The 27,834-nt window shown below is 36.2% G+C and overlaps 2 protein-coding genes across 9 annotated transcripts in view; one reads left to right on the forward strand and one right to left on the reverse strand.

The window, feature by feature from the left end:
• The window catches only part of FANCL (Fanconi anemia, complementation group L), a 68,381-nt gene extending 52,075 nt beyond the window's left edge, over positions 1-16,306 (forward strand). For 2 of the 4 annotated variants that reach the window (XM_014532057.1, XM_014532056.1), the window contains exons 9-15: positions 10,282-10,432; positions 12,499-12,582; positions 12,994-13,039; positions 13,115-13,196; positions 14,023-14,139; positions 15,332-15,403; positions 15,765-15,854. In XM_014532057.1, the coding sequence (XP_014387543.1) occupies positions 10,282-10,432; positions 12,499-12,582; positions 12,994-13,039; positions 13,115-13,196; positions 14,023-14,139; positions 15,332-15,403; positions 15,765-15,800 (588 nt within the window). In that variant the 3' untranslated portion in view covers positions 15,801-15,854. Of the gene's footprint in view, positions 1-10,281; positions 10,433-12,498; positions 12,583-12,993; positions 13,040-13,114; positions 13,197-14,022; positions 14,140-15,331; positions 15,404-15,764 lie in introns of all 4 variants that reach the window. The other 2 variants (XM_005884588.2, XM_014532055.1) reach the window with 2 other exon arrangements.
• The window catches only part of VRK2 (vaccinia related kinase 2), an 82,347-nt gene continuing 65,205 nt past the window's right edge, over positions 10,693-27,834 (reverse strand). The window contains exons 11-14 of one of the 5 annotated variants that reach the window (XM_005884587.2): positions 22,000-22,161; positions 19,067-19,100; positions 16,185-16,212; positions 10,693-10,843 (exon numbers count right to left, since the gene is read on the reverse strand). In XM_005884587.2, coding sequence (XP_005884649.1) covers positions 10,771-10,843; positions 16,185-16,212; positions 19,067-19,100; positions 22,000-22,161 — 297 coding nt within the window. In that variant the 3' untranslated portion in view covers positions 10,693-10,770. Of the gene's footprint in view, positions 10,844-15,685; positions 16,213-19,066; positions 19,101-21,999; positions 22,162-27,834 lie in introns of those variants that run through there. The other 4 variants (XM_005884586.2, XM_005884584.2, XM_014532054.1 and 1 more) reach the window with 4 other exon arrangements.

Genomic DNA, 27,834 nt, shown 5'->3' on the forward strand with positions numbered 1-27,834 from the left:
TAGTACTAGTTATTATAATTACCCATATGTTTTCCTTTACTGAGTTTTTTATTTGTTCACGGGACTTGAAGTTACTGTCTAGCATTGTGGGGTTTTTTTTTGTTTTTTGTTTTTTTTTGTTTTTTATTTCCACCTGAAAAGCTCCCTTTAGTATTTCTTGGATGGCAGAGCTAATAGTATTGAACTCTTCAGATTTTTAAAATCTAGGAATATCTTAACTTCTCTCACTAATGAAGGGCAGTTTTGTCAGATATAGGGTTCTTGGTAGACAGTATTTTTATTTTAGTACTTTGAATATATCAGCTATTGCCTATGACCTTCAAAGTTTCTGATGAAAAATCTGCTGATAGTTTTATTGAGGATCCCTTATATTTGGTGAGTCACTTCTTGCTGCTTTCAAGATTCTCTTTGTTGTTTTATTTATAACTAGAGGCCTGGTGCACATGCACTGGTGCGGGGCGTGGCCTGCAGGAATAGTCCCACTGTGGGAGTGCCGCTCATTCTGGTGCCGAGCAGCAACTCCCACAGTGGGAGCGCACTGACCACCAGTGCACTCCTGCATTGAGCGTCTGTCCCCTGGTGGTCAGTGTGCATCATAGCAACTGGTCAATCAGTCATTCTGGTTGTTCTACCTCTAGTGTGTGTGTGTGTGTGTGTATGTATGTGTGTATATATATATATATATATATACTAGAGGCCTGGTGCACCAAATTTATGCATGGGGGAGGGGTGTCCCTCAGCCCAGCCTGCACCCTCTCCAATCTGGGACATCCCTCTCCCAATCCGGGCCTGCTGGCCCCCAACCGCTCGCCTGCCTGCCTGCTTGATTGCCCCTAACCGCTTCTGTCTGCCAGCCTGATCACCCCCTAACCACTCCCCTGCCAGCCCGATTGATGCCTAACTGCTCCCCTGCTGGCCTGATTGCCCCTAACTGTCCTCCCTTGCCAGCCTGGTCGCCCCTAACTGCCCTCCCTTGCCAGCCTGGTCGCCCCTAACTGCCCTCCCTTGCCAGCCTGGTCGCCCCTAACTGCCCTCCCTTGCCAGCCTGGTCGCCCCTAACTGCCCTCCCTTGCCAGCCTGGTCGCCCCTAACTGCCCTCCCCTGCTGGCCATCTTTGACCACATGGGGGTGGCCATCTTGTGTGTTGGAGTGATGATCAATTTGCATATTACCTATTTATAATATAGGATAGACTAGAGGCCTGGTGCACCAAATTTGTGCATGGGGGGATGTCCCTCAGCCCAGCCTGCACCCTTTCCAATCTGGGACCCCTCGGGGGTTGTCCAACTAAACTGGCATTCGGACATTCCTCTCACAATTTAGGACTGCTGGCTCCTAACTGCTCACCTGCTTCCCTGCCTGATTGCCCCTAACCACTTCTGCCTGCCAGCCTGATCGCCCCTAACTGCTCCCCTGCCGGCCTGATCGCCCCCTAACTGCTCCCCTGCTGGCCTGATTGATGCCTAACTGCTCCCCTGCTGGCGTGATCACCCCCAACTGCCCTCCCCTGCCATGACCCGCCTCCTCTGCCGGGGGCCCACCTCCTCCGCACAAGGCAGCGGAGCCACGGGACCCCCCAGGCCTCACCGCACGAAACGGCCACCGGGCCCTGCCTCTACTGTGTGTGCGGCCATTTCATGGCAGCCATCTTGTGGTGGCCATCTTATGATGACGTCACACACGAGGGCGCGAAGACCATGTAGGCTTTTATTAGTATAGATATGTCTCAATTTGGGTACCCTTGTGTTCATCTGACTTAGATTTAATTGAGCATCTTGGATGTTTATATTCATGTATTTCATCAAATTTGTGCATTTTTTTCTTATCATCTTTTTCTTCAAATAATCTCTCTGCCACTTTTGCTCTTCTTCTGGGACCCCATAATGCACATGTTGGTTCTCTTTACAGTATTCCACTGGCTCCTTAGCCTTTGTTCACATTTTTTCAATCTTTTTTCTTTCTGTTCCTTAGATTTGATATTTCCCATTGCCCTATATCCAACAAATTCTTTTGTTTGCCTGCTCAGATCTTCCTTTGAATATTTTTAGTGAACTTTCCAGTTCCATTGTTGTAACTTTTTGGCTTCCTTTTAGGCTTGCTTTCTCTTTATTGGTATTTCCATTTTGTTCATACATCATTTTCCTGACATTTTGCACATCTTTACTTTTTTAAGCATACTTAAGACAATTGTCCTAAATTCTCTGTCTGTTAGATTTACTATCAAGTCCTTTTTTAGGGACAGTTTCTGTTAATTTTTTTTCCCCTTGGAATCAGGGCCATACTTTTCTGTTTCTTTTTATGCCTTGTGATTTTTTGTTGTTGAAAACTGGAAATTTTAATCTAATAATGTGGTAACTCTAGAAATCAGATTCTCCTCTTTCCTCAGAGAAGAAAGAACAAAATCCCCTCTGTTTTTGTTATTTATTTTATTGTTGTATGCTGTCTTTGTGCCAAAGATCAGCCTGAGGTTTAAAGTTATAGTCTTCTCTGGCCCTTTCTGAGCCTGCACCTTGCCCTGGGCACACATAGTGACTTGCAGATTTTCCCTGTTTATACAGTTGCTTTTGAATATTCTATTATAATGTTTGCCTCCCAAAACGAGAAAAAAAGAGGACAATGAAAAGATAAATAAAAGGGCACTGGCTATTTAAATACCTGAAAAGTCACTTCAGGTAGTGGGAGAGGCTTGCAACAATGGGAAGAGGTGCATCAATGATGGCCAACAATCTGTCTACCCTTCTGAGGTCAGAAGTAGCAATTAGTGATCAGAGCACAGATCCCTGATGTTTGAAATACAAGGTCCTTTGTGCCCATCTTGGCTCTAACAAGCTGTGTGCAAACTGCTTCTGGAGTGTGTGCAGGACTGTCTATCATGGGTTGGGTAGCCCCTGCCAGTCTAAGAACTGAAATTAACCAAAGATACAGTCCTATAGTAGACGCCAGAGTTTTAAAATAGGTACATCAGATTGATCCTGTTAGTGCACTTGTGTAGTTGGGTAGAGATATTTCTGGTGCTTCCTGCTCAACATCTACTTAGAATCTTCTCCTAATTGGCCTCATTTTACAATAATTATTATTTTTAATGATCTACAATATAGGATAGCTATGGAAAAAATAGGAAATTCTTACTTATTTTCAACATACACTTGACAGATGTTTCCTTCTTTCTTTAATCTTTTTTTGAACATTCTGTAATGGCTGCACACAAAATGAATATGTTCCCTTTGACCTTGTGGGCAGATACCTATCTCACATGAGTTAACAATAGTGTCAAATCTTTTAAATCATAAATGGTCAGCTATAGTTTAAATAAACTTAACTATATGAAGAGGTGAAATATTCTGTATGGATTGCTTTATAGAAAAATAGCATTTCATGAAATAGATTTAGTTATAGTGGTACCTACCAAAAGAGTTGAGAACATCAATGAAGCTTGCAAATAAGATCAAATGAACCGAATAGTTAAGAGAGTTATCATCTCTTTAATGATATCTGATTGGAAATATTGCAATTAATATTAAAATTAAATTTCTGAAAAAGTTTAATCTCTTGATATTTCCTTATTCTATTGAAGCCTTTTAAATCCCTCAGAGATAAAGACAAAAATTATTAGAAGGTTTATCTTCAAGTATTATAGGAAAGTATAAAAAAATCAGAATGGAAAGCATCTGTTGCAAGTACCAGAAAATTATGCTATTAATTTAAGTGTCATCAGAGCACAAAAGATCACATTTCGGGACTGTGAGAAAATTATTAAAATACTGGAAATAATAGTACTTAAGATGAAGATATTATACTCTAAGATCTGGTTAAGTGACTGACATTATTATATCACTTCAGGTATTATAAAAGTAACAAAATGCTTTTAAAGATAATAAGCATTACATTTTGAGATTGGCAGTGTTCACACTTTTCTGCTTAAGTGCTTTCCTAGTTTAGCATAATTTAATAACAGTTATGGGGGAATAGCTAACATCTTAGTTCCCATATATATCTTTTCTCCCTCCTTCAATATATACACATTTGTATATATCTATATATACATATAAAAGTGATAAAATTTCATTATCTATGTGGTGGGTTTATGAACAGTTACTCTCCCGCTTTTGTCCTTGCTGTTAGAAATGTTTTCATTTTCTAAGGTTTTTAAAGCTAATTGTTGGGAAGTCTACTGTAAAGAAGGTATTGCTATTTAAATCCATTAGTATCCAGAAATCAGAATGAGTTTTTTAAACAGCTTTGTTGAGGTGTAATTGATATACAATAAACTGAACATATTTAAAGTGTAAATAGTTTGGTGAGTTTAGCACATGTTTACATCTGTGAAATCATCCCTATAATCAAGATAATAAACATTTCCATTACACCCAAGTTTCCTCCTTTCCCTTTTTAATTTCACCCTTCTCTCCCTTTTATCTGGTCCCTAGGCAATTACTGATCTGCTTTTTACAATTTTATATAATTCTATTTCAGGGTTTTTTTCTCAGCACAATTAGAGCTTTATCTATATTGTAGTATGTAATAATAGTTTATTCTTTTTATACTTAGTAGTAGTATTCCATTGCATGGGTATATCACAGATTGTCCTGCTGAAAGACATATGGGTTGTTTTCAAGATTTGGCCATTACAAATAAATAACTATGAACATTATGTGCATATTATTATATGAATCATATACTTTCATTTCTCTTCAACAAATACCTAGGAGTAGAATGGCTGGATCATATAGGAAATATATGTTTAACTTTCTAAGAAACTGCTAAACAGTTTTCCAAAGTGGTTTTGGCATTTTACATTTCTAACAATAGTGTCTGAAGATTTCTGTTTCTCTAATCCTTCTAATAGCTGGGTAGTGGTAGCTCATTGTGATTTTATTTTATTTTTTTTTTTCAACTGACAACATCAGCTTTTAATAATGGAAACAAATTGCCATTCCAAAAACAATTTAGGGAAGAAAAATGTTCCCTATAAAAATAAACTTACACTCCTCAAAATTATAAATATTATAACTTTTAGCTCATTATGATTTTAATTTGTATTTCCTTACTGACCATTGATGTTGAGCAAATCTTCCTGTCATCCGTACATCTTTTTTGATAGAGTGCACTTTTTTCTTTTTTTTTTTTTGCCTAAAGTCCGAAATAAACGGGGATATGTTCCATATTTATAGGTTAAAAGACTCAATATTGTCCGTTCTGTCCAAATTAATGTATAGATATAATGCAATCACAGTCAAAATCCCAACAGATTTTTTCTAGAAACTGAAGAAATGATTCTAGAATTTATATAATATATAACAAAGAGGTAATATGCAAATTAACCCTCACACCCTCACAAGATGTCTGCCTGTGACCAGGCCGGCAGGGGGGTTAGTGAGGGATGACCAAAGAACTGAACAAGCAGGCTGCGTGGGGCAGCCAGGCTGGAAGGGGGGTTAGTGAGGGATAACCAAACGACTGAATAGCAGGCTGCGTGGGGCAACCAGGCTGGCCGGGGATCCGTGAGGGGTGACCAGGCTGGTGGGGGCAGGGGGGAGGGCTGTTGTGGACAACCAGGCCGGCAGGGGGGGTAGTTGGGGGTGATTAGGCTGGCAGGGAGGGCAGTGAGGGTGACTAGGCTGGCAGAGGGGCAGTTAGGGGTGACCAGGCTGGCAGGGGGGCATTTAGGAGCAACCAGGCCAGCAAGGAGGGGGCAGTTGGGGTCAACCTGGCCAGCAGTGGGGGGCAGTTAGGGGCGACCAGACAGGCAGGCAGGTGAGCAATTAGGAGCCAGCGCTCCAGGATTGTGAGAAGGATGTCCGACTGTCAGTTTAGGCCCAATCCCTGGGATAGGGCCTAAACTGGCAGTCAGACATTCCCTGAGGGATCCCGGATTGAAGAGGGTGCAGGCTGGGCTGAGGGGACCCCCCACCCCCGGTACATGAATTTCGTGCACCGGGCCTCTCGTTTAAATATAAAGGAGCTAGAGTAGTCTAAAAAAATAAAAACTGAAAAAGAACAAAGTTGGAGGACTAATCCCACTTAGTTTGCACTTGTACATAGTGTTTTTATACCTAGCTTCTTTGTAGAATGTAAAAAAAAATGGTTTCTCACTATTTCACTAATTGTTATGAGCATGTTTTGAAAAGAGTTGTCTTAAGCATACAAAAATTCATCAGTGGGTACTGACAGTGTGGAAACCAGACCACTGATTTCTTTCACTAAAGATACAGTCGCTAGCCATGGAGCTAATGAGAACTACTTCATCCACCTCCCTACTTACTTATTGGCTATGCTTCATAAGAAAATGTGACACCCTTTAAGGTTTTTGAATAATGATATATCCTAGTCTTCTGATGATTTATTTTATGCGTTAAACATGAATAAGAATAATCAACCCGATGTTTCCTTGCTTCAGTATTGAGGTTCTTGACTCATACATGCCTTCCAACATAAAGATTGGCAAGCATTGCCAAAATAGACTGTGCTTCAGCATTATAAAACTGGGCAGGAAAAACAATAAGCCTGTTAGTAATTTTGTAAGGTCATGGATTGGTGACTTTTGAACAGACTTTCTAATGGTTCATGATCTCAAGGTTTAAATGTCAAATCTATCATACTGAATAAGACTGTTCAGAAATCTTTCCAGTTGTGTTTGCTCAGAAATTTTCTGGGAATCAATGTAGGGGTCCCAGATACAGATCTTTTCACTGAGAAGCCCATATACAGAACAGTCCAGATATTCTGATTTCAGTGCAGAGAATTTCATTAAGTGCCTTAGGTGATTCTAATATTAGATTGATCTCTTAATATTTTTATGCCTGCTATTTTCAAATCATGGAAAGATGTCTATTTTTTCCCCTCAAGATTACACTTGATCTTAGCCAAAAGGCTGAGAAGTGATTTTCCTCAGGATTAATACATTCTTTTTATTCTTCTGACCTTTGCTTTTAACACAGGAAATTGGACTCCATATCAGGCAATAGCTCCCCTGTTAAACTTAGATCTTCTGCTCCCTGTGAATGTAATGTTATAGAGGTAGTTTTCTAACTTCTGGTATTTAGTCTGTGCTGTTTTTCTGGTCATAGCTTTATCCCATGTAAATATACACCACAAGGCAGACAGATACACATATACACCAACCTGATGTGGTTGGAATGCCCTCAGCATGGGTCCTTGCTGCAAATCCTTGGAGTAAACAGCGGTTCTCAACCTGTGGGTCACGACCCCTGAAAATACATCCTGCATATCAGATATTTACATTACGATTCATAACAGTAGCAAAATTACAGTTATGAAGTAGTAACGAACATAATTTTATGGTTGAGGGTCACCACAACATGAGGAACTGTATTAAAGGGTCGCGGCATTAGGAAGGTTGAGAACCACTGATACTCTTCTCACCTTGCTTTATAATTTCTAACTTTCTCAGGATCTCTCTTTTACATTTTAAGGAAAAGAGATTGTTGAGGTTGTTTTTCATCCTGTCCTCTCCTCTTCCCCACCACAGGAAGGCTTGGGTGAGGCTTCTACATCATAGTCTTCGTTTCTGGGATACTTTTCTTCCCTGTGAGATAGTTTGTTGCTTTTGGGACACAAAGCCTTGTGTTTTCTTTAGTTTTTTAGATACTAATTTCTGTTATCTTTTTGTCCCTCCAGGCTTATTTCTGTCTCATATCTTTGTTCCTCTATTTCCTTTTCTTTAATCATGGCCCTATCTATGCATGTGTGCAAAGAAGGATGATAACTTCTTTTGATTAGTAAATTAATCAGTTGCAATATTTTGGGAATTATTTTTTGATCTTCACTACATTTAAGCTATCTAACTGCTTTGTTTTTCCTACTAGGAATTTATGGTTTCAAACCAATTCCAAAAACTCAAAAGTTTTGGAAAGCTGACATTTTTTCCTTTAAATAGTTGAAGTTGTATAATGCATCTTTCACTTCTTCCTTACATACATTCTATATAATAATAGGCTAATATGCAAATTGTCCCCTCAGGAGTTCAACCAACCAGGAGTTCGACCGCTTGCTATGACGTGCGCTTACCATCAGGGGGAGGCACACAACTAAGGAAGGCCCCAGCTGGCCCTGATTGCCGGCCAGGCCTAGGGACCCTACTCATGTATGAATTTCATGCACCGGGCCTCTAGTAGGGTTATAAAATATAACACAAATATTTTGATTCTGATATGTAGTTCTTTTTTAAAAAAATATTTTTATTGATTTCAGAGAGGAAGGGAGAGGGAGAGATAGAAACATCAATGACGCACACCCCACACTAGGGATCAAGCCCACAACCCAGGCATGTACCCTGGCAGAAAATCGAACCGTGACCTCTTGGTTCATAGGTTGATGTTCAGCCACTGAGCTATGCCGGCTGGGCTGATACGTAGTTATTTTGATTAAAGAAATGATTGCTGTACATTAAAGCATAGAAATTATTTACATTTAATGTATACATATTTATATATAATTTCAATTTAAAATGTTTATAAACAAATGGGAGTACATGATAGTAATCGGGATCTTGAAATATAGTTTTAAGTGGACAGATTGACCTACTTTATGGATTTTTGAAGTTATATTTAGAATTCTTAACTTACAGATCTGGAAGTGACTTTAGAAGCTATCTAGTGCACAACCACCTTTATATTTGCAATGTTAAGGTTTCTAGAAGTTGAATATGTCTTGGTTAAGATCAGATACTTTGTTATCATCAAGATTACAGCTGTGTTCTCCTTATGGATTCTTTATCTTTGTATTAGATTTCAAAATAGTCCTATCAGGGGGTTGAAATATTAGTTTCATTGAATTAAGTATATTTTTCCCTATGATGTGCATCTATATAGAGATGGCTGAGTAGTTCTAGAGTTCTCCATCTGGCTTAAATAGATTTGGGTAGGATCATAGAGAAGATAGTTACTAAGCCTTGGAGTAGTAAATATACCCATGGAAAGTGTTAGTTTACTCTGTGTAAACATATCTGTGTATACATACTAAAAAAGAATGATAATTGCAAGCCATGACAAAGAACTGTGGTTTTAATCAGTAATAATATATAAAACACAATTTGCAAGCTACTTGTATATAAAGGTAAACTTAAGAAATAGAATAATCATCAATGATTATTTTATATGTCATATAGTTCAGTTCAAATATTTATTGAATAGCTTTTGCAACTTGTGTTACTATCATTAAGTGGTGGTATTACAAAGAAAAAATATTTTGATAAGAACTGCACCTAAACTTTTATGATAGAATACAAAAATCAACTTAATTGCAATATAAATAATGGGCTTTAGGGGAATATGACTAGAGGGGGGGAAATACAGTTAAAAGGTTGATATGAATGGTTTTATATTTTAGATCAGGTACTCTACAGTAAGGTAGTTAACGTAAGGATGGCTAGTCTGGATATGGAAACAGAAACTAGGGAATTATTCTAATGGCATATAATTATGGTAGGGTAATAAGAGTTGTCAAGATAAATATGTTAAAATAGAATCAGGTTCTATGTTAACTTATTAAATTTATTAGGTGTAAGAGAGGACATCTATAAGGATCACAACTAGTTTCTTGTTTGGTAATCTCAAAAATTTTGGTGAAACCAGTGGGAAAAACTAATATAGCCCATAGTAAAACAAACAAACAAACAAACACACTTGTGAGTTTAGTTTTCTGATTTTTGGATTCTGACATTTAAACTTGTAGGTAAGTTTGGTATACCAGAAGAGAACAGATATTCTCCCTTCAGTATTGTGAAAGGTTCTTCTCAGACATTAAGCTCTAGTTCTTACAAACTTTTCTATATGTAAGTCTGAAAAGTTATTCATTCATAATGTTTAAAAGTAATTTAAGTTGCAAATAGTACTGCATTTAACTTGATAATGACAGCAAAAGTGAAAATATTTTCATCCTAAAATTGTAACACTGCCCCAAATATATTATATACATTAATAGTCTTACATACATATCTTCTTGTATTAGTAGTTACTATGTCATATATATAATACAAAATTCATCATACAAATAAATGGTGATGGAAAAAATTTAAAAATGACGTTTATCAAAAAAGCCAGTCTCCTTGAGAATTGTATAGTCCAGTGACAAAGGAATTCTGTTAATATTGATGGAGGTGAAGAGGTTTGAAGCAGAGCGAGTTGACTCTTGTTTACAAGAGTCTATTTTTAGCTGAAATACAGTTAAAATTCTAAATTTGAGTTTTAAAATAAAAGTGAAAGATGATATGCAATTGATAGTGCCATACAACTTATTCAGCGTTCATCTATCTTTTCACAGAGTTCCCTAATAAGCATTCATAGTCAGTTTTTGGCAGCATTGGAATCACTGAAGACATTCTGGGATGTTATGGATGAAATCGATGAGAAAACTTGGGTACTTGAACCAGAAAAACCTACTCGGAGTGCAACAGCACGCAGAATTGCAGTAGGTGGGGAAAGATGAATAATGAGGGTTTTTTCTTTTTAACGCATTTGATTGTATTTTGTGTTACTTAGGAAAATGTATCTAAAGATGACATTGGACTTTTAGGTGAGACTTTTCTGCATGAAGTAAGCTATTAAAACTTTCTGGGATGAACTTTTTTTTTTATTACTATGTATTTAAATGTAAATATTTCAGGGGAAAAGGGCAAGTACTGAGGTGTTTCATTATAAAAGGTGATGATCCAATGGAAGCAGCATTCAGAGATGGTGTTAAATTAGCTTTTAATTAGCACAGAAATAGTGGAGCAGGCTTTTCAAAACTTACATTACTTAGGAAAAAGAACTATGTTAGAAATAATGAAGTCTTCATCCATGAAACTAGAGAAGATGAGTGTGAACAAATCTGGGAATATTTTCTGAAAAAATATAGAAGAGAATAAAATAACTCACGGGCCTTTGAAGAGTAAACAAAAAGCACAAAATAACTGAATATTTTTGAAGTATTTTCATAAATATGTGAAATAACTATAAATATCATCCTTTAAAAATCACCATATTCTCCTTACTATAAAATGATTGTTTTATGTATTTCATTATGAGCAAGCAAAACAGTTTTCAAGTCTGCCTTTCAAGACTAGATATTTTAAACTCCATTTGAGTTCACACTAAATACTGTAGTTGGTTAAAGATACCTATTCATATCTTTCCTCCCTCGTTTCCTAGCTCAAATAGATATGTTGTTACAAATCATATTCCGAATGATATCTTGAAATTTTGATGTGGATCATATCCCAATTAGTGAGCAATTTTTAGAGTTTTTACCCAGGCATGCAATATTACGTGGGGGAAAAGTGGTATGTTATTAGAAGAGGAAAATATAATCGTACAGCAGTTCTACAAGGAGTGTTGTTACCCAGTTTGTTAAAAAAAAACAAACGTAAAAGGTAAACTATGATTTGCCTTTATAAGACCAAGTTTTTAACAAATTAAGTAAAAGATTACTTAATATAGCCATTGTTAGTTAATAACCACTGTTAAGGGAAAGTATTTTCTGGAGTTAAAGGCTAATACAGAATTTGTGTTCATGGCAAGGAATGCATTAGCAAATGAAATTATAAATTAACTTTTTGTTTTTCTCATTGAATGACTTATAGTCATTTATTTTCTTTGGTTACCTTTTTGCCAGATATGTAATAATTGTACTTATGTTGTTAGGAGAAGAGGAAAGTATAATTGTACAACAGTTCTACAAAGCGTGTTGTTACCCAGTTAGCCAAAGGCTTATACAATATAGAGTATAGAATTTATAAAGACATTACATTTTTATCATAAAAATGAAATTCAAATTGACCTTAAGCAATTATACTGTGCACCTTCAAAAATAGTAAAATATATGAAATTTGTACAGTACTCTAGTATAGTTAAAATTTATTTTAAAAAATCTAGTACCAAGTAGAAATAGCTTTTTTATAGATTTTGCAAGCAAGATTAGTTGCTGTTTTTACTAAATGAACACTTTCAAATTTAATAGGAATTGAACCCTTTAACTTACACGGGAAAACTTCACATGGAGCAAAAGAATTCAGAAAGAATTTTTATAAACCTTCATAAAACTCAAATCTTAAGCATGTTTATTTTTTACCATTTGTTGTACTTCCAGTCTTTAATTCTGACCATAGTTCTATTATTTCCAAGAGAGTCATGAGAAGTAATTTAGGTATTTCTTAAATATTTGATTTGTGAATTTTTAAAAAACCATCAATACATAAAACCTTGTATTTAAACTTTAATAGAATGCTAACCAAGATTCTGATCTAAATTAAATATATTAACTTATGGATTGACTGTTTTTTGAAACTTAGGGTCCCCAAATCTTTAGCTACAATTATAATTTCAAAATTTACATCTTTTAATGAAATTATACTATAGAGATATTTACCTTTTATGAAAAATTTTTATGAAAAATTTATAAAGCATTTGGTTACTGTTTCCTTGTATATACAATGAAATAAACACCCAGCCAGATACTCCTTAATTTTTTTGTAAAAACTTTTAATATCTTTTATTCTAGGGAATAATGCTTCCATACATATAGAGGTGGACCCCAAGCACCCCACTATGCTTCCCGAGTGCTACTTCCTTGGAGCTGACCATGGTGTGCGATCTCAGATTCAAGTCTTTTAACAGAATCATAAAATCCTTGTCTACCACTGTTAAAATATTACTCTAAAATATTAGGGGTAATTATTTCAAATGAAAATCTCATTTTGAACTGCATACTTTTGTTTTTAATATATTATTTTCTAATGAAGTAAACAAAATCTGTAGTTAACAATACTATATTGTATATTTAAAAGTTACTATGAGATCTTAAAAGTTTTCATCTTAAGAAAAAATTATCTGGTGATGGATATTAATTTGTACAATCATTATGTTGTACACCTAAAACTAACAGTGTTGTATGTCAATTTAAATTAGAAACAAATTCTGTGCCAAATGTGGTTTTACAAAATGAGAACAACAACCCCTAAATTATTAAACTTTTTTTTTCTTTAAATATCTAAAGTGGTGAAACCCCTAGGAATTAAGCTGAGCAGAAACATACATTTGTGGTAGGTATCTTTGCAATAGAACTATTACTTTTCTATGACTTTACAAATTTAATAAAAAAAATTTTATGTTTTCAGGGATCCAGAAAATACTCTATTACAAAATTTGAAAGATGTTTTAGAAATTGATTTCCCAGCTCCTGCTATCCTAGAAAAATCTGTAAGTGTTTTCATTGCTTTGATATTCCAAACAGCATTGAAGAATGAAAGTTAAAAGTTCTTTTAGGCACCAAAGAAAAATGAGGTTGAAAGTGAGGGAATTAGAAGAATTTTATAACAGACTTCTGAACTGCAAGCAAGTTGCATGAAAGTACTTGTTAACCTTCAACTGATGGTGATGTGTACTTTTCATGGTCTTTGATTGACAGACATCTTTATTATTAAAAATAGAGGGTAAGGTCCAAAGTAGCTAATGGAATGTTTGGATTTTCTATACTGTCTGCTTCTGGATGACTGAAATGAAGTTCTGATTAGCTTAATATAAGTGTTTAAAGATAGTAGTATGGTTTTTCAAAACTGAACAGACAAGATTGCATTGCAAATAAATTTAGAATTGAATTTTGACAAAGCTACTAAATTGTAAAACACTAAAGTGGTGGTGATGTTTTTGTCTTTTTCCTTTAGTTACACAATTTTGAAGTTTAGTTAGTAATCACTAGCTAATATCAGTTCCTGTTTTTACATACTTGAGTGTATATTGATGTACAATATGGGAAAATTACTTAAGCCCAAACATCTTGTGAGAATAAACAGAATCTGTTTTTTTATATGTATCCATGTGTATAATTTATTGAATGAAAAAGGGAGCGCACTCATACAAATAGCTTTTCTTGTGTTAAATAGTAATGTGACTCTATTTTCTATAATAGAGTAATTTTTATAAAAACTATAATTATAAAAATTTAATATTATCTATACCATATTCATTCTCTCATCTCATTTTGTATGTTTTAAACACACTTATAAATATATCTTTTCTTTTGAAGGATTTTTCTATGGATTGTGGAATTTGTTATGCCTATCAACTTGATGGTGCCATTCCTGATCAAGTGTGTGATTATTCTCAGTGTGGGCAGCCTTTCCATCAAATATGCTTATATGAGGTAAAGTAAAAATCACATCAGTAAGACTTTTTTTCAGCTAACACAACAAAGAAAGAATATAAATTTGAAATATTTAGACTAAAATCTATTTCAGTATGATCTCTTGTTTTTTCATTAGCTCCTGCATTACTATACTAGTTCATTCCAGATGTCCATGTGCTTCATTTTTTCATCATGTCCAGAATACATTCATGGACTACTATTGACACATAAATTGATGGTACACTAGAATCTTTCAGGAAACACCTCATGTAACCACATGCAAACTGTAGACTCACCTAGTTGGGGGTGGTAGTGGCAATAAGGTGAAGGGGAACTAGCACTGTGGAGCATCTATTACTTTTCAGGCTAGATTTAAGTACAGAATAATTGAAATAATCTTTCGTTTGATAATTGAGAATACATTTTGTGATCTGAGTATCTCACATCATTCTTAGTGACATTTTATTTGCTATATGTGAAGACTGCTTTTATTTCTGTCACTCATCATTTGCTCTGTATAGCATTCATCTTAGTGCACAGTTGACATATGTTAAACTATATGTGCATCAATATACAAAACACCTTGCAGTTGTATGGTGCTTTCAATTTTCTAAGTCTTCCATAGTAATACTACCTGGTTTTAACAAGGGAGAACTGAGTTAGAGATGTCAGTTTACCTTATATAAAAATCATATCAGTTCTAATTATAGAGATACTCTTAAGGGAACATATGTTTTCTTTTATAATAATGAATTATTCATTTAGTTTTTGAAAATGAACTGTCTAATGCTGGTAACAAATGGTTGAGAATTAACCCACTATTGGTGATTAACACCAGAATTAAGACTTAACTTTTCAAGAGTTTATGGTATCTTTCACTGCATTAGGTCTTAAGTTGCAATTAATGTCTTTAGGTAGATCTGTGAGCCCCATAGACCCATATGCATTATTTGTGTGTTTCAGGGATAGAAAAGATGAATAATTTTCATCAAAATCTTACCGGGGTCCATAATTTGGTTATACAGCACTGGGTATAAACCTTGAAATCCATGTTGGTTTCCCTTGTTATTCCACATATTAGTAGTCTAACATTGGCTCAGAAAATGTTCCCCTTACTCTTGCAAAAGAGATTTAAGAGAGTAAATTATTTTTGGAATTATCTGTATTCATGCTAACATTGCTCCCTTTCTCTTCTCTTTAAAATCTCTAGTGGTTGAGAGGACTACAGACTAGTAGACAGAGTTTTAACATTTTATTTGGTGAATGTCCATATTGTAGTAAGGTAAGCAATTAATCACATTTCATAAAATATCCTTAGCAGTTAGTTATGTGTTTTAGAAGATATCTTTATATCAGCTTTTCTAAAACTTTTTGAGATATAACTTATGTATTTAAAAAAAGCAAAGTTTCTGTAAGATAAATTGTCCCTATAAATAAAATTTTAATTTTCAAACTGCTCCTTTGATCCAAAGAGGTAATCCCTCTTTTTTGGAATAACCTTTTTAAATTTTCTGGGTGATCTGAAACTTCAGAAAAGTATTTTCCAAACTGTATCATGACACCATTTCTTGTATAAAGCAATTTTTTTTTAGAATGTTCACAAACTTGTTTTGTTAAAATGTATTCCTTTTTTTTTTTTTAAGCCAATTACCTTGAAAATGTCTGGGAGGAAGCCCTAAAATAAGAATGTAACATTTCTGTGAAGAACTGAAACTTTAAAAGCTATCAAAAGGATTTTGTTTGATATCTTCAGAGAAAATATAAAGCAAGACCCACTAACATCAAAAGTAAAAGAATGATGAAGCCATAATGATATACATCTGCTTTTGTCTCTTCACTAAGGGTAAACTGGGAAATTGCAGACCAAAATCCTGTAGAACTTAAGTCTGTGACTTCCATACCAGCTGTGGAAGTGCACGTGTACCAAGATGGACATCTGGACTTGTTGAATATATCTGGACGGGTAAAATCTTGATGGGGTTCATAAAATGAGTTTGGGAACTGCATAAAGCTCTCTTTTTGTGGAGAACTTTTTACTTCATTCAAAAATTCTTGCAACTCACAATATTTTTGTCTTCTCCTTGTGCTTTCCTATGGAAAAAGATATATATAGTGTGTTAGATCTGAGTTATCCAGTATTTGTTTTGTGTACTCATGCTAAATAAGCTTTTTTGTCTTTATTTTACCTGAGAAGTTTTTGTTTTTTTTTAGATCCTGGATTTTAGGAGTTTATAAAGTACTTACCAGCATCAAACAGTCAAATCTGGTTAATTTTATTGGTTCTTTTAAACCAGTAAGTAAGCTATCTCTTAACTTACAATCCAAAAATAAGACAGAATATAAAAACTGAATTTTTTGGCAAGACAAAAAAACAGATTTAATCTTAATAGATGTCAGATAATTATTAATGACCAAAAAGCTTTCTAATGACATAGTGATTCTAGGGGAGCAAGATGGCTGTCCAGCCACCTGATGCTGCAGCCTCCAGAGGAGGTTGACACCTTCCCATCACAGACCTCAAGAAGACAGCTGGTTAAAGTCCTTGTTTGTCCACAAAGTTGATCTAGGAAAAGATGCTCACTCTTATCTCCCAACAAAAAAGGAAACAATCAGTCTGTCTTTACAGTGTTAAACCTGAATGCCTAAAAGTATACAATAAACTTTGTCAAGAGGTGTGTGGCCCAAGATAAACCCAAGGACTTGGAACATATGGTACGGTGAGCAGGATACTAACTTTAAACTAACAAAGTCACACTAATGCAGTTTCCCTAAATTCTGTCAGCTTAAAGGCAAAATAAGTAAATAGTTATTTCATTGGACTAATAATATATTTTGTTCCACACACAAAAATATGACATTTTATAAAGGCTGAGACCAACTGGTAAGCTAACTTAAGCAGCAGCCTATATAATAAAAGCCTAATATGCAAATTGATGGAACGACCTGTGGAATAACCGGTCACTGTGATGCGCACTGACCACCAGAGGGCAGACGCTCAATGCAGGAGCTGCCCATAGGCCCCAGGCTGGCCAAGGCGTGTGCCAGTGGGGCCCCCGATTGCCCTACTGGTCACACCACGGATTGGCCCTGATCGCCAGCCAGGCCTAGGGACCCTACCTGTGCACGAATTTCGTGCACCAGGCCTCTAGTCTATATATAACTTACTTATCTGTGGAAGTGGATGCTATTCCCACCTAAATTGAGAATAGAAGTCAAGCTACTAAACGTGCATAACCTATACATCTCTTTAAGCAACAACAAATGATATCAAATAGGAAAGTACTCATAAAGGACTTCACTTTGAGAGATGATCTGATTGGGAGAGTCTATGGCATAGCTTAGAAAAGTGTGGCTTACTGCCTAGCTGCCTGAATTATGCATAAAGTTTTATTGGAACACAGCCTCACCCATTTTTTATGTATTATCTATGGCTGCTTTTACACTGTAATGACAGAGCTGAATTGTTGTGATAATGACTGGACCTTAAGGATAAAATATGTACCACCTGGCCCCTGATCTAACATTAAAAAGCATACAAGTCATTTTGAGATCTTGCTAAGATACAGATCTCATTCAGGAGGTGTGAGATGAGACCTTAGTTTCTGTGTTCCTAAGAAGCACTCCAGGTGATGCCAGTGCAGCTAGATGGCATAACACACTTTGAGTAGCATGGGCTTAAGGTATGCAACAATTCTGCCAGGGCAGGGGTTCTCAACCTGGGAAAATTTTGTCCCACAGGGACATTCAGCAATTTGTGAAGATATTTTGGGTTGTCACAACTGGGAAGAGGTACTATTGCATCTACTGGTTAAAGGCCAGGGATAGTGGCCCACAATGTACAGAACAGCCCCTTACAGCATATATCCGAGCCCAATATGCCAAAAGTGATGCTATCAAACTGCATTATGAGCACCCCTTCTAGTTCTGGCCATGAGTAATGGGTATTGACCAGATTTTCCCTCCTGCTGTGAAATCCCATGAAATAAATACAACAATCAAGTTGGACAAAATACAGGTACCAACTTATTAGGCTACAACTTAAGATGACTTTTACCATAGGGAAGCCTATAAAAGTTTAAACAGAAGTCAGGACATGATCAAGTTGAACTACCAATAAATTAACTGCCTGCCAGGACAAAATTCAAAACTCTTTAATAAAGTCTGGACTCTCAAGATCTTAGCATCCAGAATATTCAATAAAACTTTACTAAACATAAGAAGCAGGAAATTTTGACCCATAACTAGGAGAAAGAAATAGAGTCAGATATGAGCCAGATGGGAGAATTATCAAACAACAATAAAACATCTACATAAATATGTGCAAAGACTTAAAGGAAAAATTAAGCATAATTAGTGAACAGATGGGGGACTCAGCAGAGAAATAGAAAATATAATGCACTTGTAGAACTGAAAAATATGACATGAAAACTTCATTGTCAAATCAGCTCTTAAATCTAGCAAATCAATGAGACCCAGCAAAACAATATCCAAACTGAAATACAGCAACATAAAAAAATGATTTGATAAATGAACAAAGCTTCAGTTATCTGTTAGGAAAGGTAAAACGATCTCATCTGCATATATTTGGCTATTAGAAGGAGAAATTAAGAGGGATTAAGGCAGGAAACAAAGAAATAGCTGGAACTTTTTCAATTTGATGACAAATATCAATCCAATGATAAAAGAAGCTCAATCAACCCAGGCAGAATAAATACAAGACAGCCATCCCCCCGCCCCCCCCCCAAGAAAAAGGTGAGAAGCAAATCTAAAAGCAGGATCAATAAGAACACATTGTATGCGGGAAACGTATTTATATGTTTTACGTTGACTGTAAGTAGTAGAGCCACCTGTTAGCGCGCGGTAAAAACTACCCGCAAACAATGTGAGAATAATCACTAATTTCTTACAAGAAAAACAACATGGAAACATCTTTAAGATTCCATACCCAATGAAGCCTTCAAAATGAAAATGAGCAGCATCTGTTAACAGACAAGACAGAGTAAGAGCATTCTAAGTGGAACATCCTGCGAATTGCAACTAAAGACTGGACAAAAAGAAACTAATAGAACATTGTGAAAGTTGCACAATGGAAAGCAGACTGGATAGAGACTCAGGACATGAAGAAGTAACAACCATGAGTCTCTCACCCCAAGCTCCCTCTTTTTGGATCCTATATCTCCCAGCCTGGCCATACAGCAGCCTGCAATCTGAAAACAGTATGCACAGACCAAAGGTTCAGAAATCTCTAAGCAATGGACCTGAGGAGTGGCAGGTTTACAGGAGAGAACCCTTTGCCTATACCTGCTCTATTCTAGGTGAAAACCATAAAAAGCTGTGCCTCTCCCACTTCCCACCTTACACCATAAACCTGATTGATTTGAGATGGTTCACAGACCCAAACATGAACCCTAAAACAATAAGCCTTCTAAATATATAAATATAGCAAAGTTACTTTGTGACCTTAAAGTAGACAAAAGTTTCATTACCAAAAAAAAAAAAAAATTGTAAAGCAAAAAATTGGTTAATTGAACTTTAACAAATACTGCCTGGCTGGTGTGGTTCAGTGGTTGAGCATCAACGTATGAACCAGGAGTTTGAGGATCAATTCCAATTCAGGGCAGATGCCCCAGTTGAGGGCTTGATCCTTAGTAGGATGCAGCCGGTCAATGAATCTCTCTCATCATTGATGTTTCTATCTCCTTCTCCCTTCCTTAGAAATCAATAAAGATATATTTTAAAATAACAAATGGCTTCAAATCAAAGACACTATTAAGTGACTGATAGCTGTCAGAGGGGAGGGGAAAGAGAGGGAGTGGATGAAAGAAGGTGAAGGGATTAGCCAAAGAACATATATGCATAACCCATAGACATAATAGTGTGGTGATGGCCAGAGTGAAGGGGGTTGGTTGAAGGTGGGCAAATGGGGGGGAGGCATCTCTAATAGTGTTAACAATTAAAAAGAGAGAGACACATGGCTAATAGGCAGGCTGCACACTAAGGAGAAGATATCCACAATACAGATATAGGATAGGAGACTTATGTGTGAAATATATAAGGAATTCTTACAACTTAATAATATAAAGACAACTAAATAAAAATGGATCAAAACACTTGAAAAGGCATTTAACAAAAAAGATTTATGAATGAGCATTTAGCACATGAAAAGGTGCTCAAATTACTAGTCATCAGGAAAGTGATCATTAGAATCACCATGAGATGCTAATATACACATGTTGGAATGGCTAAAGTAAAAGATAACACCAGATGTTAGGGAGGACGGAACTCTTGTACATTACTGGGAGAAGTATAAAGTGGGAACCATTTTTTAGCTTTTCGTAAAGCTGAATATGCATCTGATATGAAACCCAGCAGTTTCACCTCTGAGGAAAAACAAAACATGTCCATTGGGCTTGTGTCAGAATGTTTATAGCAACTATACTTGTGGTGGCTAGAGCCAGGGAGCCCAACTGTCCATTAATAAGAGAAAGAATATGGGAATTATGATATAGTTAATCAAGTACTACTCAACAAGAAAAAGAGCAAATTACTAATACATGCAACAGTATAGATAAATCTCAAAAAGCATGCTGAGTGAAAGAAGCCAGACACAAAAGTGCATACTGTATGACTACATGTATGTGAAATTCTAGAAAAGGCAAAACTAATCCATTGAAGAGAATCAGAATGTCGAAACAGTGGTTGTCTCGGAGGTGAAGGGACTGACTGAGAAAGGGAACAAAAACTTTCTGGAGTGATAAAATGTACACACACATCACACTGCCATCCAGTGAAAATGAATCAGTTTCTAAGCTTGGAACCTGGGCATTGATCTCTTTACAGTCCCTCCCTCTCCCAGACAGTTAATTCTGGTACACAGGAAGGGCTGAAAAAGAGCACCCAAGAATCTATTTTGTCACCAAGCAGAATTTTCTAATTATACAAATGGGAACTGTAAGATATGACCATTTGAAGTAGATGTCTTTACAATTAAAAAATTGGTGCTGCTATTATTCTGTAACAGAATAAATGCAAAAACTTCCTATTAGTATTATAAAAGCATATCTCTCTCTGGATAAGTTTGTATGCTTACTGGCTGGAAATGAAATGTCTAATTAGTATGCTTCTAATTTTTGCCTTGTCTCCCAAGAAGTTCAAATCCAACTTTAATGCTCAGTTTACTGATTAACATCCCAACTGCCTGACATACCAATTTGGGGGGAAGGGGTGAGAGGTAGAAAGTGGGGGAGTTAAACTATTCTATTTCACATTTGGGAAAATGATGGTGTACAAATCATATAACATTGGCCCTTCTGAAAAAAAAATTTTCACTGCAGATATAAATACACTGTACTCGTCAAAAAGTTTAGATTAGGAAAGACATTGGCTGTTGGCTGAGTGAGTCGTCTGCTAAAGGTGAGTCACTATCCAACCAAATGATCAAATGATGTAGAAAGTACATCATTTTAAAATGCAACCATACTGACAGAGGAACACTTCACTTACAGTTGATTATAAGGGTTAGACTGGAGGAACCAATGTAAAAGTATGGAATATGTTAAGAGTCCCTAATGGATCATAGATGGCATAAAAATTTAAGTGCACTTCATTACATTCTTAGGCTAAAGGAAGAAATCAGATCTGTAGGCAAATGAATTCACTGTCATTCTTTTCTCTGGTAACTGGTGTTGGCTGCTTTGATTTTATCTGTTGGATAGGACATTTACTGTCCCTTCTCATTTAACAAAACTATACAACCTTGGCCCCCAGAAGAAAATAAAACATCTTTATTCCCAAAGGGCATATTCTAATGTAAGGCCTTCGTTATGAAATCATAGCGAAGGTATGCAATAAGGAGAAAGAATCAAAAACACCTCTCACCTGCGCTGTTTCTTTGTTAAGCAATCCAATCCGCTTCTCCTCTTTCTGAACTCTTCTCCCTGTTGCAGAGGGCTCAGCACTTCTCTCACTGTGGACACTTTTTTCTGTTAACCTATTTTGCATCTGATTGACTTGCTTTGTTGCAGCCTTTTGCGAATCAACCTGTTGATTTAGAGTAATAACAGGTAATGAAAACTTTTGACACCTAAAAAAATGCATTTACATCCAGATTCTTGAAAATTCTAAACTTGCCAAGATTTGAAAAAAAAAAGGAATAGAGAGGAAACCAACAAATGGACGTTATAGAAAAAATACAGTAGTTGGCAAGATCCTGACCCTTTCTCATCAGTAGGACAAGACCAATTAAAATTAGTGTCTCTGTTGTGCACTCTTTGGAAATTACCTCTGCAGATCACTTGCTTATTGAAAACAGCATTTTTTACAGAAAACTGTCACATTTAAAACGGCACATGAATTCATTATTAACCTTTGCCGGGAATGGATCCAGAATATCTTTTTAGTTTAAACTCCTAATTAGAATCTTCGTTTTCTATCACTGAAGGGAGCCTAATTAATGTGAATGTGTAAGAGGAACTTATGATGTTGCCTACTTTTTTATACAGGTAATTTAACCTTTACACAGATGAATAACAGTTCATGTCATCTAATCCTGTGTACCAGGATCAGAGGTTAAGTTCTACAACCAACTTGCTTCTAAGGTTTCTTTTTCACACTCTGGTGTTATCTGGGGGATGACTGACTCTTAATAACCCTGAAGTAGACAGGGAAAGAGAAGCGCAGATCCCTCAGTACGGCTGGAAGATTGAAAGCCACAGTGAAGATCCTTATGTGAAGTATTTGTACGGCAGCTTCATGTTTATAGCAGCTGAAAGCACAGTCACCTTTTTTCATGGGTTAAGCAGAGGGCAGGAGATAGGACAGTACAAGGGGAAATAACGGAGTAGCCAGTGCCAAAATAGAGAATGAATTACATTGGCTGGGCAAGCAGAGCCTTAATTTGCAGTCTCTCAATTTCTAGCTTCTATTGCCAAGTGTGTTCACTCTTTCCCTTTAAAATATGCTGGTGTTTTGTGGCTAGGTCTAAGTTATCACAACATTCTTTTTGGTTAATCCTCACCTGAGGATATTTTTTCCCACTGATTTTTAGAGAGAGGAAGGGAGGGGGAGACACAGGGACATTTATGTGAGAGAGAGACATTGATTGGTTGCTTCTCGCACGCGCTAGGGGATTGAGCCTGCCACCGAGGTATGTGCCCTTGACCTGAATCAAACCCATGACCTTTCAGTCCCAGGGCTGACAATCTAACCACTGAGCAACAGGCTAGGGCACAACATCATTCTTTATTCATCCCTCCTCTCAGATCCCAGCTTCTCAAAGGACAGCAAAGCCACTGCCTGTCAGTAACCTGGAAATTGAAATTGCTTCCTAATCACTTAGGGGTTCTTTATTTCCAACACTCAAATCTCCCACACTACTGGGGAAATTTGTGTGTATCCACCTCCTGAGCCACTTTTCCATCTTGGTAATAAATGCTCATCATAGCACTAGTGTGAAACAAGGCGTTTCCCAAGGCTGCTGTGCGCAGTTTTATCCTAATAAAACACTGGCTTGCCAATCATCACGAAAATGTGTTCTGTGGTATAAAGGATTAGATGAGATATTGAGTTTTTTTAGTGCCTCCTGTATGCTAGGCACCGTAGGTCTGACAGTTGTTGTTCTGGGAGCCTCTGATGTACAAAAATTTGGTCCAAGAGATTCAATTCTCCGTGAGGCTGGATCTGCTGTCGGTTGGATGGTTAGGCTGTGCCGCCATGGGACACCTCTACCTAATAAAATGATAGCCAGTTTATGCAAAAGTTCTCTTTCTAGGGAAAGTTTTAAAATGGTAAGAATGAAGTGGGATGATTAAGTAAACATTTTTCTCTAAGTTATAAAAATACAGAAAACACTCGGCATCCCACATAATCTAGAGATACTATCCAAATGTGTGTCATTTTGAGAAAGTGGCTATTCAAACAAGGTACTTTTTACTTAAATTTCCACTAGTACTTCTCACTGTGCTACAAAATCAGGAATACTTTGGGACCCTTAAAACTTCATACACCAAAAATGTGCTTATAATGGAGAATTTATATTTTATTCTTCTCACATATGGAAAATAAACATGAAGACAAGTTTAATAGAATTATTTTGAGAATTAAAGCTCAAGGAAGAATTTTGTGAACATTTAAGCTCAGTACAAAATTGCCGTTGCCAGTAATAAGTCACTCCTAGCTTTGCTGTAGGAACCTCCAATTTAGGGTGAATGTAGGAACAAACTTTTACTGAAATATGGTTAGCCTGAACATTTTAACACTGACCTACAGCTACTCCGCTGCGTAGGTGAAGCATTTAGGGAGAATGGGTGGCTCCTGATGCCTAGGTGTCTATACTCTGAAACTATGGATTCAGGTATCATCTTAAGGAAGGAGATACTAACAAACTGATAAAAGGATCCACTACACTGGCTCCTGAAGAAACCGCTTACTCAAGGGTTGAATTGGGACTTCAATAACGCTGGTTTTTCAATTTGGCTTTAGCATTCTCATCTGGGAATTCTAGAGCTTTAGCTCACCTCAGTAAGCATTCTTACTGAAATATGGTTTCCTTCAGTGAGTTGTGGACATTAAATCCCGGTGGATGGCATAAACAGACTGGTGTAGGCCTGATGATAGATTCTTCTAATTTGTCAGTGCTACCTCAGGAGCCGTCAGCACTACTAGCGGGTGATTTCAGCTACACACACCATCATCTTGATTGAGGCAAATACCCCCAAAGATTTGCTTTTCAGGAAAAAATATCAACGTCTCCACTATCTTGACATAAATTCATTCCCACTTTAACTTCAGTAACAGCATTTGAGGACTTTAGGAAGAAGGCTCAGTTTATAGGGAACAGTTTATGATACATAGTAAAACCTAGTATTGAAAAAATACCTCATTTTTCTTTTGTAAAAAGATGTTTGCTGAGGTTCATATGGTGATGTGCTATTTTCTAATACCTAACCAAAACATATTTTTAAGAATTCTAAATTGAAAAGGCACAGCCATTTATACTGAGGGAAATAACATTTTAAACAATTAAACATATCTCTCCTTTGAATACTGAATGGTAGAAACATTTTATTCATCTAATGGTACACGTTTTTTGGTCCACTGGCTTATTTTTAAGTAACTTTATCTAAAAAGTACAAGTCTAAAGTTCATTCACTAGTTTGTTACATAACTAAAGTGATCCATGTGTAGATTATTAAGTAATGTTTTTAAGGAAATTTTAAGAGGATTCTGACTAAAAAAAGAGAAATCTGGGGCCATTCATTAATATTCACTTTGGACTTAAAATTGCATTTGTTATGGAAATGATCAATTAAGGAAACTATCTTATGCTGTATCAGGCAAAGGGGCAAAGTATAGGACAGTTTATATTGTCATACTTGGCTTTTGGACATTTTCAAGTTTGGTTTTTTAAGCATCACAAAATCTAAGTTTTAAAAATAAAAATTAAGGTGTAGCCACATATAGTGGACCTATATTTTATACTATAATTAAATATATTTGTATACTTAAAATATTAGAGAAATGTCATTATCCAATAAATATTGACATACTGTGAAATATATCCCCAAATCATCATACTTTATATATAATGAGGCTGATCATATTTTTAACAGAAGTTAAGGTGTTAAGAATGTTATTCTTTTTAAAAAAATGTATCCTTATTGTTGAAAGTCTTACAGATGTCTCTTTGTTTTTACCATTGACCCCTCCACCCCGAAGCTCCCAGGTCTTCACACTCTATTGTCTGTGTTCAAGGGCTATACATTTATGCATGTAAGTTCCTTGGTTAATCACTGCCCACCCACCCACCCCACCCCTGCCTCATTCTTAAAGTTTTATTTTTACTAAGTGCTCTCATCAAAAGAAAAGAGTAGCTGGGTTGGGGTGACTCAGTGGTTGAGCTTTGACCTATGAACTAGGAGATCCTGGTTCGATTCCTGGTCAGAGCACATTCCCAGGTTGCGGGCTCAATCCCTAGTAAGGGCATGCAGGAGGCAGCGGATCAGTGATTCTCTCTCAACATTGATGTTTCTCTCTCTCTGTCCCTTCCTCTCTGAAATCAATAAAAATATATTATAAAATAAAGAGTAAAACATTTTTGATTGAGGCTCATTGGAAAAACTGTTTTATGTTCTAGTCTCTGGATATTAAAATGGTTTCACAGTATCCTTAGAATTTGATGAAACAAAATTCTGGTGAATAATTAAAATTTTATATCAGAGGATATAGCTATCTTTTTAAAATGGCTTTTTTATATTTCAATTAAGTTTATGAAACTAAAAAACTACAAAAAAGGGGAAAACACTACCTAAATTGGTGTAGATTAAACGGTGACCATTATTGCAAGGGAAATACTATGTCAAGGAAATGCTCTTTGTTTTGTTGCAAAAGTGATAAAAACACAAAAGTCAATAAAACTGTTGAAATAAGTCTCAGTAATTACCAAGATCAAAATCCAGTGGCTTTTTATTAAACATGAACTTTTGTTCTGCCTTCTGCAATAAGTAAATAGTGCTGACAATTGGTTTGTGAGGCACTTGCTACAATAAAATGTAATTGTATCATGAGAGAAAGGTGACAATCAGGAGATCATGAAAAAATTACATATTCTCACTGGTAGTTAATTAGCCATGCAAAACCTCCTCAAACAGATATTCTCTTCTATTAGGAATGATTACTATGCAGGCCTACAGATGTCAATACCACAGTCATTCAAATACTTCTTTCCCTACTAATTGAAGGTTGTAAAGCTCTGGTGTCAAGGTTTTGCTTCCAAAGAGCTAATTTATGACTAGAAGGATATTTTATGTCTTCAGTTGCAGCAGCTACAAAATTCAGCAAATCAGAACCATCTGTGCTCAGATACTTGACTCACCGTTCATCCAGCAGCCTATCAGTCACGTTAGTTTGCATCCTGCATTCTTGGCTCATGAACACTTGCGATGATCCAAAGTTCATAAGAAATATTAAAAATGAATGGCATCCTGACCCTACCTTATTATACACACATGAGGGGAGAAAAAGCCCTCCTATTTTTTTTATTTTTTGCATGTGGATGGTGGCAAGGGAGACATGGCCATTTAGTAACCTGTCCAGTCATGTTGCTGACATCAGTCTCAAGTTTCCCCACCCTCTTAAAAAATATTTTGTCCTAATTATTTTGTATTGTTTCAAATTTAATTATTTTTCAAGTTCTAGTTCTTTTTTTTAAGTTGGCACAAGGGAGTGAGAAAACAGCAGAGTAAAGGAAGGGATATAACTTTTTTAAGTTGACTTTTAAAAAAAGAATTGCTTCTATACATTGAAATATCAGCACATACAAATAATCTGCTTAAATCTAAGAATATTATTATTGCCACCAAATTATGGCCAACTTGGTCTGCAAAAAACAGAGGGAAAGAACTAAAGAAAATCTGAAGAAAAGCAGCAAATAAAGGTTCTCATGAATGAAGTCAGAGTAGACTTAACCTAGTCGCATTTCCATGCCGACAGTGACCGCTTTGCTTCTTTAGTAGTACACAACAGACCACAGATCCTACCATGTTTCTGTAAGAAACAATATGTTGAACTTTCAACAAAATTGCTTGGAGCTGAGTTAGGGGAAATAGGAATCCTATCTAATAATAGACAAACATGGTAATTAATCGTACCTCCAACACGCTTCCCATTGGCTAATCAGGGCGATATGCAAATTAACTGCCAACCAAGATGGCGGCC

Source organism: Myotis brandtii, unplaced genomic scaffold (genome assembly GCF_000412655.1).
Source record: "Myotis brandtii unplaced genomic scaffold, ASM41265v1 scaffold84, whole genome shotgun sequence".
Taxonomy (NCBI): domain Eukaryota; kingdom Metazoa; phylum Chordata; class Mammalia; order Chiroptera; family Vespertilionidae; genus Myotis; species Myotis brandtii.